The sequence below is a fragment of the Nuphar pumila genome, chromosome 6 (assembly GCF_984573655.1).
Source record: "Nuphar pumila chromosome 6, dmNupPumi1.hap1.1, whole genome shotgun sequence".
NCBI lineage: Eukaryota > Viridiplantae > Streptophyta > Magnoliopsida > Nymphaeales > Nymphaeaceae > Nuphar > Nuphar pumila.
The window spans coordinates 5,903,843-5,915,392 of NC_143254.1; the positions used below are offsets into that span (position 1 = coordinate 5,903,843).

At 40.1% G+C, this 11,550-nt stretch overlaps 1 protein-coding gene across 1 annotated transcript; it reads right to left on the reverse strand.

Annotated features, from left to right (window-relative positions):
• Nucleotides 1-7,966: 7,966 nt before the first annotated feature.
• Nucleotides 7,967-9,300, reverse strand: LOC149833753 (ethylene-responsive transcription factor WIN1-like). Its single transcript, XM_090011000.1, has 2 exons — nucleotides 9,124-9,300; nucleotides 7,967-8,720 (listed from the first exon to the last, which is right to left on the reverse strand). Exons 1-2 carry the CDS (start codon nucleotides 9,201-9,203, stop codon nucleotides 8,234-8,236), a joined length of 567 nt encoding a protein of 188 aa, XP_089867126.1. The 5' UTR covers nucleotides 9,204-9,300; the 3' UTR covers nucleotides 7,967-8,233.
• Between the last annotated feature and the right edge of the window lie 2,250 nt (nucleotides 9,301-11,550).

Sequence of the window (11,550 nt, forward strand, 5' to 3'; positions counted from 1 at the left end):
GAGAAAAGTGTTCAGTGGCTATCGCTTTGGTGAAAAGGTTCGCAAATTGAGGTTGTGAAGGGATAAAACATGTTGCAATGAGGCCACTTTGAATTTTTTCATGCACGAGATGACAATCTATCTCGATATATTTAGTGTGCTCGTGATAAACAGGATTTGCGGCAATGTGGAGGGCAGCTTGATTATCACAATGCAGTGTCATGGGTTGAGGGTGATTAATACCGAAGTCCATCAGCAGGTACTTGCTTCATGTGAGTTTGCAACAGGCGAGAGCCATTGAACGATATTTGGCTTCAGTCGATTGTGAGATAATGGATTGCTTCTTAGTCTTTCAAGAGACCAAACTACCTTCGATCATGATGCAATAGCCTGATGTAGAGCAGCAAGTTAATGGGCAGGAGGCCCAATCTGAGTCACAATAACCAACCACTTGGCTCTGACTGGTAGAGGACATGAGAATACCTTGTCCTGGGCAACTTTTGATGTATCGCCAGAGGCCAGCATCCATATGAGGCTATCGCGGCTGGCTACTAAACTGACTTAAAATGTTAACTGCGAAGACGATGTTAGGGTGAGTTATGGAAAGATATAATAATCGACCCACTAATCGTTTATACGACCCTCGGTTTTCTAGTAAAATACCATAGTCATTATTGAGTTTGACATGCGGCTCCATGAAAAACTGGCTGAGCTTGGCTCCAAGTAGGTCCACGTTCTGCAAAATATCAAGAGCATATTTGTGTTGGGATAAAAAAATACTAGCTTCGGATCGTGCAACTTCAATGCCGAGAAAGTACTTTAGGCGACTAAGGTTTTTCAATCAAAATTGCTTATTTATGTGAGATTTAAGTTACCCGATGTATTAAATGTCATCTCCTGCAATGATGATATCATCTACACAAACTAGAACAAAGATATGTGCCCCATTAGTGGTCTTTAAAAAAAAGAATAATCAACCTTTGATTGTGTAAAACCTTCATGAAGCAGATAATGTGAAAGCTTGGCAAATCAGATTCTAGATGATTGCTTAAGTCCATAGAACGACTTGTACAATATGCAAACCTTACGCTCCCCCTGAACCAAAAAATCATGTGGCAATGCCACATACACTTCTTCCATGATATCCCCATGGAGAAAAGCGTTGTTAACATCTACTTGATACAGGTGCCAATTTTTTACCGCTGCAATAGCTATCAAACATTGCACAGTTACTAACTTGGCGCCGGGAGCAACAATCTCATTATAATATAATCCTTCAATTTGGGTGTAACCCTTGGCCACGAGGCGTGCTTTATGTCTTTCAATAGAGCCATTAGAATGATATTTGAGTTTGTAAACCCACTTGCAACTGACCGAGTGTTTTTCCATGGGCAGGTCCACAATCAACCAAGTGTGATTCTCTTTCAATACCTTAATTTCTGCAGTCATAGCATCACGTCAGTCCTGAGACTTCATGGCATGGGAAAAGGTTTTATGTTTTGAGGTTTGAGAAATAGCACTTAAGAAGGCACATTATTCTTTTGAGAAACGGTTATACCTTAAGAATTTTTACAACTCATGATTGGTGGTGGGGACCTCCTCTCTTGTATCAAGCGATTAGAGTATGGGGGCAACCGTGTAACAACTGTAGCCCTTGAGATGTAGTGGTGGTTGTCAGCTTCTTGAATTCAGATCTGCAGAGATGGACGTGAACGAGCTCAATGGTTTCAGGATTTGGATCAGAGGAAATAAAAGTAGGAGTTTTACTGACTGGATTGTCAGGAGGGTCTTGAGTTTCATAAGATTGGGGCTCAAAAATGGGAATGGGTAGGATGTGCCCCTTCTCTTCATCCAGAGTGTTGTAATCTTCAAAGGAAAAATGTTTTCATAAAACTTGACGTCTTGACTTACAAATATCATGTTTGTTACAAGATCATAAACATGATATCCCACTTGACCATATGGATATCCTATGAACACTCCTTTGCGTGCACAATTATCAAATTTATGAGAGTGATGTATGTTATGAGCATAGCATAGATATCCAAAAATACGAAAGTAATCATAGGCCGGGTTCTTCTTATAAAGTAACTCGTAAGGAGTTCTGCCCATTAATGGTTTGAAAGAAATACGATTAATGATAAAAGCGACCGTTAGAATGCATTCTCCCCAAAACTTAATGGTTAAAGAGGATTGAAATCTCAAGGCTCTTGCAACATTTAGTAGATCTATGTGCTTACGTCTAACTACACCATTTTGTTGAGGGGTTGTAACACAACTATGTTGATACTCAACGCCCTTATCTTTAAAAGAAATTTGCATATCATTTGAAAAAAAAACTCAGTTCTATTATCAAATCTGAAGCTTAAAATTTTCTTGTTGAATTGATTTTCAACAATTGAGAAAAAATTCTTGATCTAAATGATGGCTTCAAATTTGTGACGTATAAGGTATATAAACCCATGTGGTTCTAGAATAGTTGTCCACTATGGTCAAGAAATATTGTGCTCCAGATAATGAGGTGGTTTGATATCTTCCCTATATATCGTAATGGATAACTTAAAACAGTTTTGATAAAGAAATAGATCGGCTGGGGAAGGGCAAATGAGTTTGCTTGACCATGTGACAGATGTCATAATGATCATGAGGAACACAACCACGTAGTCTATTATTATCAATAAGGGTTTGTAATATGGTATTTGAAAGATGTTCAAGTCTTAAGTGCCAGATATTAGAATCAAAAGAAGAACTATTTAATGAAAAAGTATCACTGATCTCAAAAATATAGAGTCCTCCACGCAACTTACCCACTCTAATCTTCCGCTTTGAGAGATGGTCATGAAAAACACAATGATCATGATAAAAGAAGACATCACAATTTAGATCTTGGATTAATTTACTCACAAAAATAAGGTTAAATTTAAAATCTGGAACAAAAAGGATATTTGAAAGGTTGAGTTTTGGTCTCAATTGGACACTACCAATGTGGGTTGCTTGCGCAAAAGACCCGTTTGGCAAGCCAATAGGGGGGGGAAACAGTATATTTAGGAAGCATTAAATTTGATAAGGAATTAGTAACATGGTCTGTTGCACCCGTGTCTATGATCCAATTTTCAAGCGCTAAGGAACAAACAAATGAGATATCGAGATTACCTGTTAGGTTGGTGGCAGGTACTGGTTTGGTATTACCTAGATTTATTGTAGCTAATATTTGGTCGAGTTGCTCAGGGGTAAAATATTGAGGACTTTGGATGGGCATAGACTTGTTGCCTTCGAAATTCATAGAACTTGCGTTGGCCTGACTCCATTGTCGGGCATTGCCAGGAACACCAGATCGATTCAGAAAGCCATGAAGATGAAAATATTTGGCCTTTACATGGCCAAGTTTTTTGCAGTGGTTGCACTTTGGGCAGACACGATTCTACCAATTTCTGTTAGGATCTGCATTGGTTTGAGCATTAAAACCTTTTACAATTGCCATAATTGGTTCCTGGATGGATGTGATTCTAAGGTTACATTGTCTTTCTTCTTGCACGAGTAATGCAAAAGCCTTGAAAATATTTGGCAATAGTGTCATTAAAAGCAGTTGGCTCTTTATGGCACAATAACTCTCATTTAGACCTATTAAAAATAGCATATGCCTTTTTTGATCTTGTTGTCCCGCATGTACATGGCAGAACAGTCATATATGTGGACACCTCATCTCAGAGACCTTTCATCTTTGTATAATAGACTGCCAAAGAGAATTGCATCTATTTGAGATTAATGATCTCTTGCTGGATCTGGTATATGTGTGGAGCATTTGATTGGGAGAATCACTTGCAAAGTTTGACCCATACCTCGATCACAGTTTCAATGTAGATGATGCTTGATGATAAATCTGAATGCAATGAGTTGAGAAGCCATGATAATACCATGTTATTGCATCGTTCTTAGGCAGCAATGGATTTTGCAAGAGACATCGTTTTTTTGATGGATCCATCTATGAATCCAAATTTATTTTTCATAGATAGTGCTATGGTCATTGCGCAACACCATCTGGTGTAGTTATCACTGATCAATGATTGTGATACCAGTGTCATATCGAGATTGTCTGAATGATGGAGGAAAAATGATCTCTTCATCTCTTTTAGAGTTCAGGCTTGATGTACTTTTGACTCCGCTATCCATCTATAGAGCGGATGCACAAATAGAAAAGAAAATAAACTTGGTATGTAGATGCGGAGTCGATAGAGGACTGATCCAGTAGCAGGGGCTGGAGATGATGCTTGGCTGAAAACTAAGTCCTATACTCTGATACCATGAAGGAAAGTAGAAAGCCAAGATAGAGAATATTGCTGTATTATTCTCTTATGAGAGAGAGATTTGAAAAGGAGCACAACCGAGATATATATAGGACCAAAAAAATACAAGGAAGATGGATTTCTCATAAAAGATAAACTCGACGTCCTTAGAGTCCAGTCCCTTGCAAATCGATAATCATGATCTTCTCCTCAAAAGTGAACTTCTTCTCAAATGTGGACTCCTCCAAAACGTGTGCCGATAGAAGAAGACTCGGTATCAAATGTGAGGACTCCATGTCAAATGTGCGGACGATAATCAAGGTTTTGGTCGTCCTCGTGATCACGTAGTCTTTTAGTTAGAGAGTAATCATGGTTTGGAGGCTATGTAAAATCATTATTCTGCCCCTACCAACTAAAGTGAACGTAACTTATGGATGTCTTGCAAAATGGTCATTTTACAAGCATTTAAGAGCTGCCATTACAAGGTGGGTACGTCTGCTATTAACCCCAAGGAAGACTTTGTAAGCATTGAGCAAAAGAGAAAAACCAATTTGCTAAATTACCCAAGTCACTTCAGGGACTACTTTGCAAGAAAAAAAAAAAGCTGGATACTAAAGGTTTTGCAGCCAGATAGATCAGTGATGACTAGTTCATGATAACCAGTTGAATATACGCGAGCAGAACATTTATACAACAGATGTTGCTATCAATTCGGTTGGATGTGGTCCTCGAAGTGTATGAGTACTAGACAAGTCGTCCAGTCTAAGGTGGCCCAACGGTGGTGATAAAGCACCGGCGGGCCTTCAGCTTGACACAAGACCCTACTGTTCACATGGGTAACCACCACAGCAGTAATTTTCAATTATTTTATACGATCACAAGATATAGTTTTTGCCATTTTTGTGTATTTTTTCTGTAGTGTAAATATTGGTTACTAATGAAGTTAAGGAACTACACATTTTTTTTTTTGAAAAAATTCAAATTTTTGTAGATCAAATGTTACCAATGTGTTCTACATGCATGGTTTGTTTAGTAGGAAACTTGTTTTGAATCATGTGATTATGACAGGTAATTAGGTTTATAAAGGGGTCTAAAAATCAACGGCCCACAATGTGCCTAAATTTCATAACTCAAAAATTACATTTTTACATCATATAAGCACGATCTAAAGTTTGATCTTTAGCAAACAAATCATGTGGAACACATATTGAGGCAATACAACTTGTACTTATGATTTCTACCTCATTAGTTCCTTACCTTCATTAGTAGCACATATTTTCCCTTTTATGTATACCACATTAGTTTTTAAAATTATTTTTTTCTTTTCTCTCGTTGTCTTGATATGTCTTATCCTATCATTCTATTCATCTAAGATCCATTGAAAAAACGTCTTAATTACGGGGGTCGATCAATTCTTGTGATGCATATGCAGATCAATACACATAAAAAGCAAGTGTGGTTCAATCCTGCACACTGGTCAGGCTTGAGCCTGGCATGACATGTACAAGCTCGGCTCACCCAAAAAAGCAGATGTACAAGCTTGGCTCGAGCTCGATCCGAGCCTAAACTACAAAAAACCCTCACCAATGAACAAGATGAAACTACAAAAAAAGAAATAGAATAATCATATGAGAGAAAATGAGAACATCTGCGAGGGATTCCAGCTAATAAGTATAGCAGAACTCCAACTCGTTGATGAACATGATGAAACTACAATTGGTTTCTAAAAGCAATAAAACACATTTTTTTGGATGCCAAGATAATAGCCCTTCCCAAAATATCTTTAGAAAAAATGGGAGAGAGAGAGAGAGAGACCCTCACCAATGAACAAGATGAAACTACAAAAAAAAAAAAAAATAGAATCATTATATGAAAAAGAAAATGAGAACATCTGCGCGTAACGAGGGATTCCAACTAATAACCAAAGCAGAACTCCAACTCACTGATGAACAAGATGAAACTATAATTGGTTTCTAAAAACAATAAGACACATTTTTTTGAATGCCAAGATAATAACCCTTCCCAAAATATCTTCGGAAAAAATGAGGGAGTATGTTGCAAAAATTGGGGGTTGATGAAGTGTGGGGAACAAGGAAAAATTGGAAAATACCCTTGTTGGTAAAAATAGACAGATGGAGCAGGGATGTGGGCTTGGGTTGCCACAGAGAGAGAAAGAGAGAAGAGAGAGAGACGGTCTCACTTCGGCAAAATGGCCTCATCGGTTCTAGCAAAGCTGGAGATTGGCTTCTATCAGAGAGAGAGAATGTAGAGTTTGGCGGATGGGGGTGAGCGAGTAGGAGGGTGCTGCGTGCTGCTTCCGCTCAACAGAGAAGAGGGAGAAAGAGCGGTAGGGGGTGTGAGTGAGAGAAGAGATAGAGGAATGGGGATGAAAACCTTACATGGGAGGAGAATAGAAGCAAGAAAATAGAAAGAGAGGAAGGGGGGATGAAAGTTTTTTGCGGGAGGGGGATGGGAGCGAGAGAAGAGACAGAGAGGAATGGGGATGAGAACGAGAGAGCAGAAGGGGTAGTGCTCCAGGGACGGGGATCGAGAATTCCTCGATAAGGAGTAAAGACTCAGGAAAGGGTTCCAAAATGCTTGACAAGGGGCAGGTCGGGAGGGAGCGGGACGAGTCCGAAATACCCGTGAATCTGAGCCTTATCGAGGCCGATCAGGCTCAGCTCGTTTGCTCAGTCCGAGCCTCAGAGCTAGCACAAGCGTGGCTCAATTACGGCCCAAACTGAGCTTAACAGCCGAGGCCGACCTGGCTCGGTTGGTTGTGCATCCCTATTGCCAAATCCTTCATGTGACGCATTAAAAATGTCATTTTTGTGGTTCAGATGACAAGATTGTAATTTTACAATCTTTAAAAGTACCATTATCAATAAATCATCATGAATGGTTTTGATTGCCCTTCCACTTTGTAATTAAAAATATATTACATGTGGCTTGAATAGCCATTACATGATACATCCTTTTTAGATGTCACTCTCTATGGGGTATACGCCTTTGATAATGGATCAAAATCTAAATTATCAAATGCTTCGCTTTTGGGAATCATGACGTTGTCTTAATAGCGTAACCACATTAATTTGTTGGTTACATGATATGTTCGTGTCAACCTAAACATCATGAGATATCCCCTTTTTTGTTTTGTTGCTTCAAGACAGTATACTTTAATATCAGCAGCACAAACTTGGGTTTATTGTATGTTTAGCTTAAATATATCCATGCACTTAATATATATATATATATATAGTTGCAAACAGTCGGTGCCGTATCAAGAACTGTGGGCGGCACCCAAATTAATCCTTATTTGATGAAGCCCAATCAACCAACAAACACTTGTTAAAAAAAACAAAGACACACATGAGAGAGAGAGCATGCTTAAGGTAGTATAGCATGAACCAAGAATGTGCATCGTCGGAATGTAGCAGACACGGTGATTTATACCATTAGGCACAGGAAAAATCTAGGAGCGTATTTGGATCCAAGATTGAAGAAGCACATTGCACTAAAAACCCACGGATCATTACAAAACTAGAAAGATTAAGCTATGTTCTAATCCTTGAATGAGAAGCTCTACATTTTGCCAACGATTTTCTCTTTAATTTACAAGCCCTTTCAAAGCCGTGCCGCGCAGATGATATTCTAGCAGATATTGGAAAGGGAAAAGGAGAAGGAAAATAAAAATCCACAAGATATTTTGTACGTAATCATAATTCCAAATACGTACACATGATTATAAATAACCCTGAGGAAAGTATTCAAAACCAATACGATGCTATATAAGACTTGAGAGCACTTATACACGATCTATGATTAGAAGACGTAAATCATGCATATGCATATGTCTGACAACTTTTAGAGCTAAATGAAACGATATACTGCAAGACTTTTTTTTTTTGGCAGCCTAAATCAAGACTAAAAAAGCAGGGGAGAAGAGTGGTAGACAAGAGAATGCATAGTGGTTAATTTCCAATCAGCAACTCCTCTATCATTTGTAGAGCCGCCCGCTCTTCATCATCCACTTCGTTGAAAGTGGCCACTGAAGCTGGAGGTGGCTGTGGTTGTGGTGGTGGCTGTGACACAGTTGGACTGGGCTCTTGTTTCCCGAGCTCGACTGTCATGACCCAATTCGAATCCGACCTTGCACCTGCACGTTTCTGCCATATCCCGATGTTCGAATTCTCGGTATCAAGCCTCAAGCATGTCAATGATGGAGATGGTGAGTGGCAACTCCGCCGGAGCTTTGAGTTAAGGATGGCAGACATCCCTCCTGCAGCAGCCAATGATGACGACGATGATGATGAGCTCTCGCCGGGATCCGATGACAGAATGCTTTCCACCGGGAAATTTGTCTTCGCGTTCCGTCCGCTCATAAGTACGGCCGCCTCATCATATGCTCTTGCCGCCTCCTCCGCCGTCTCGAAAGTCCCGAGCCAGATCCTCCTTTTCCTACCAAATCCATATCAACATTGGGAAAAGAGAAGAGTATCAACTGTCTTAATTAGCTTCAAAAGCAATCAAATGACAGACTGCAGTATGCTGTATAAAGTTCCCATTTCACGTCCGTGAGATGTGAAAGGAAAATCTAACTCTAACTGATCAAGAACCAAAAAGGAAGCAATGAAAACACCCCCAAAAATACAATGGATGCAGTGGAATGTTGAGTAAACTACACTGGTACCATTTATCCAAATTCAACATGTACAAAGAAAATATCGAGGAAAAAGTAATGGAAAGAATTTAACAAACCAAAAGGAAAAAGCAAGGTGGGCATCTTTCAGAGCAAATGGAAAAAGGAAAAAAGAGTATGATAAGAATAACGGTGTGACCGTGTGTGTGTATATATATGTACAGGAGTGGATGACGGATTTCTGAGACCCATGATCCCCAATGGCGCTGCCTTACTCCTCTGAACTTCTTTGATTGTACCATGATTGCTCAGACTGACTAAGGGGTCAGAGAGTTTATCAAATGAGACACAGAGTCTGTCTCTTCTCAATGAGAGAAAGTACTCTGCAGAAGTGAAATGGGCGCAGAGCCAGCCTACCACAGCTACTAATAATGAAAGGAGAGGAAGAGTAAAGCACCTGTCGGTGAACCGTAAAAAAGCGAACGACTTCCAAGCAATTAATTGATCGAAATCTACTGCCACTCACCAAATGACTAGTGCAGCTTTTAACTGTCTCTTCCATTATTTAACAATTCAACTTGTTGGTGTTATAGCATTTCTTTAGACTGTTTGGACAAATGTAAAGAAATCTGTGGTTTTTCGAACTGGAGGGAAGATAGTGGCCGGTCACCATGTCCGGGGATCTTAATTAAGCTGAATATGCTTACATATTATGACCATAACGACGCTTGTATAGGGGAGCGAATACTGCTACTGACTTCATGCATTAAATCGTTGATCAAACGTATGATTCTTTTAGCGCTAATTCTCATGGCGGACTGATGGCGCGATTGGGTAGGCATGCTCGTAGAAAGCAGAGAAAATTGTTGTCATCTTCGTCATCACGAGCTCTGTCTAGGGTGGGCTCATAAATATTTGACCATGACAGCAATGCTTTATCTAACGGAGTTCAGTCGTCAGCTTTTTCTCAAGCTCAGGGCCTGGTATCTGCTTTTCTTTGTACCAATTGCCATTTCAGCTTGAAGGCGCGGATGTGCAGACTTGCGCGTGATGGACAAAGGACGAATCTGCTATCGTCCCTTATTATTTTTCCCTACAGACGCTATGACTATCTGGTTACCAATCTTATTGCATTTAATGTTAGAACCAACATGGCAATCAGATACATGGTGCTTGGCTCCTCGGTTCCTCGTCCTTTCCCTGTATCGCATTATGTCTCTGAGGTTTTTTCTTCTACCAAATCTTTTGGTATTCCGCCAGACGCGGTCTTCTTCATTAGTCCAGCACAGGGTCAGCAGCATCCTAGTCCACAACCTCTGGGTGTCACGGTTGTCGATGCAGCTAAGTTGCTGGATATCTCTCTCTCATCTTCACAGCTGCAAGCGATAGCTGTTGATATGGATTCTACGATTTCAGCTATTTCTGCGATTATTGGGGACTCTCTCTGCAACTCTGGTGGAGCAGATTGCGAGCAGTTGGGCATTTTTGATGGTCACTTGAGGTCGTCTGTCAGTGCTGGTGGTCAGCGAAGAAGAAGGAGGCCTTCATTAATTGTTTCGGCTACCGATGCTAGGTCCCCAAGAAGGGCATCTCGGTGCCACCAACCACGGGTTTTTCCAGATTTTGTTCCATGAAGACTGTTTGTTAAAATGTTAGGGGCTTAAATTGTCCCACTAAACGCCTGTTTCTGGCTAATTGGGTTAGGGAGCAAAAGCCTGACCTTCTTGATTTATGTGAAACTAAAATGGAGGTCATCTCGCTCGTGGTCGTTTCTAGCATCTGGCAGGGAGCTGACTATTTCTATAAGCCAGCGGTAAATCATGCAGGCGGTATCCTTATCTTGGGAAAGCAGTCTTTAAATTTATCACAACTGGATGTAGGTCTTTTCTCTTTGTCTGTTGCTTTTAATTTGCAGGCAGTTGATAGAAGAGTAGTGGTTTCTATTATTTATGGACCTAATCTCGTCGCCATGAGGCCCGTTTTTTGGGATGATTTGGATAAGGTTGTCATTTTCAGAGCGTATTGTCACAATCTTATGGGGGATTTCAATTGTTTGTTATTTATCCATGACTCTAATAACCTCGTAATTCCTAATCCCTCTAAGCGAGGTTTCCATGACTTTGTTCACCGTCATTTTCTCTACCCTATTCCTTTAACCGGGGAGCGCTTCTCTTGGTCGAATATGTGGTCCCGTCCATTGAGAGTGTTTCTTATCTCAATCAGCACGTTAATTCGGTAGTCTCGCTATACTTTAAGGACTTATATTCTGCTTCGTTAACTGCGGAGGGTGTCTTTGGTAATATCCTAGTTGGCTCAATTCAGCTAGAGCAAGCCAGATATATGCAAAGAAGGTTCTCTGAAGATGAAATTTTTTCGGCCATTAAGGATCTGTCGGGTTGGAAAGCGCCTGGCATTGACGGGTTTCATGTCAACTTTTTTAGAATCTTTTGGGACTGTGTTAAATCAGACGTGGTGAGTATGTTTGATGAGTTTCATCGTAACTCCAGACTGCCTTATCATTTGCATGTTGCTATTATTTCGCTTATTCCGAAAGATGATGAGGCCAATGATATTTCTCAATTCCGACTAATCTCAGTTATGAGTGATCTCTATCGGATGTTTGCCAAAGTTTTGGCGAATAGGCTAAAA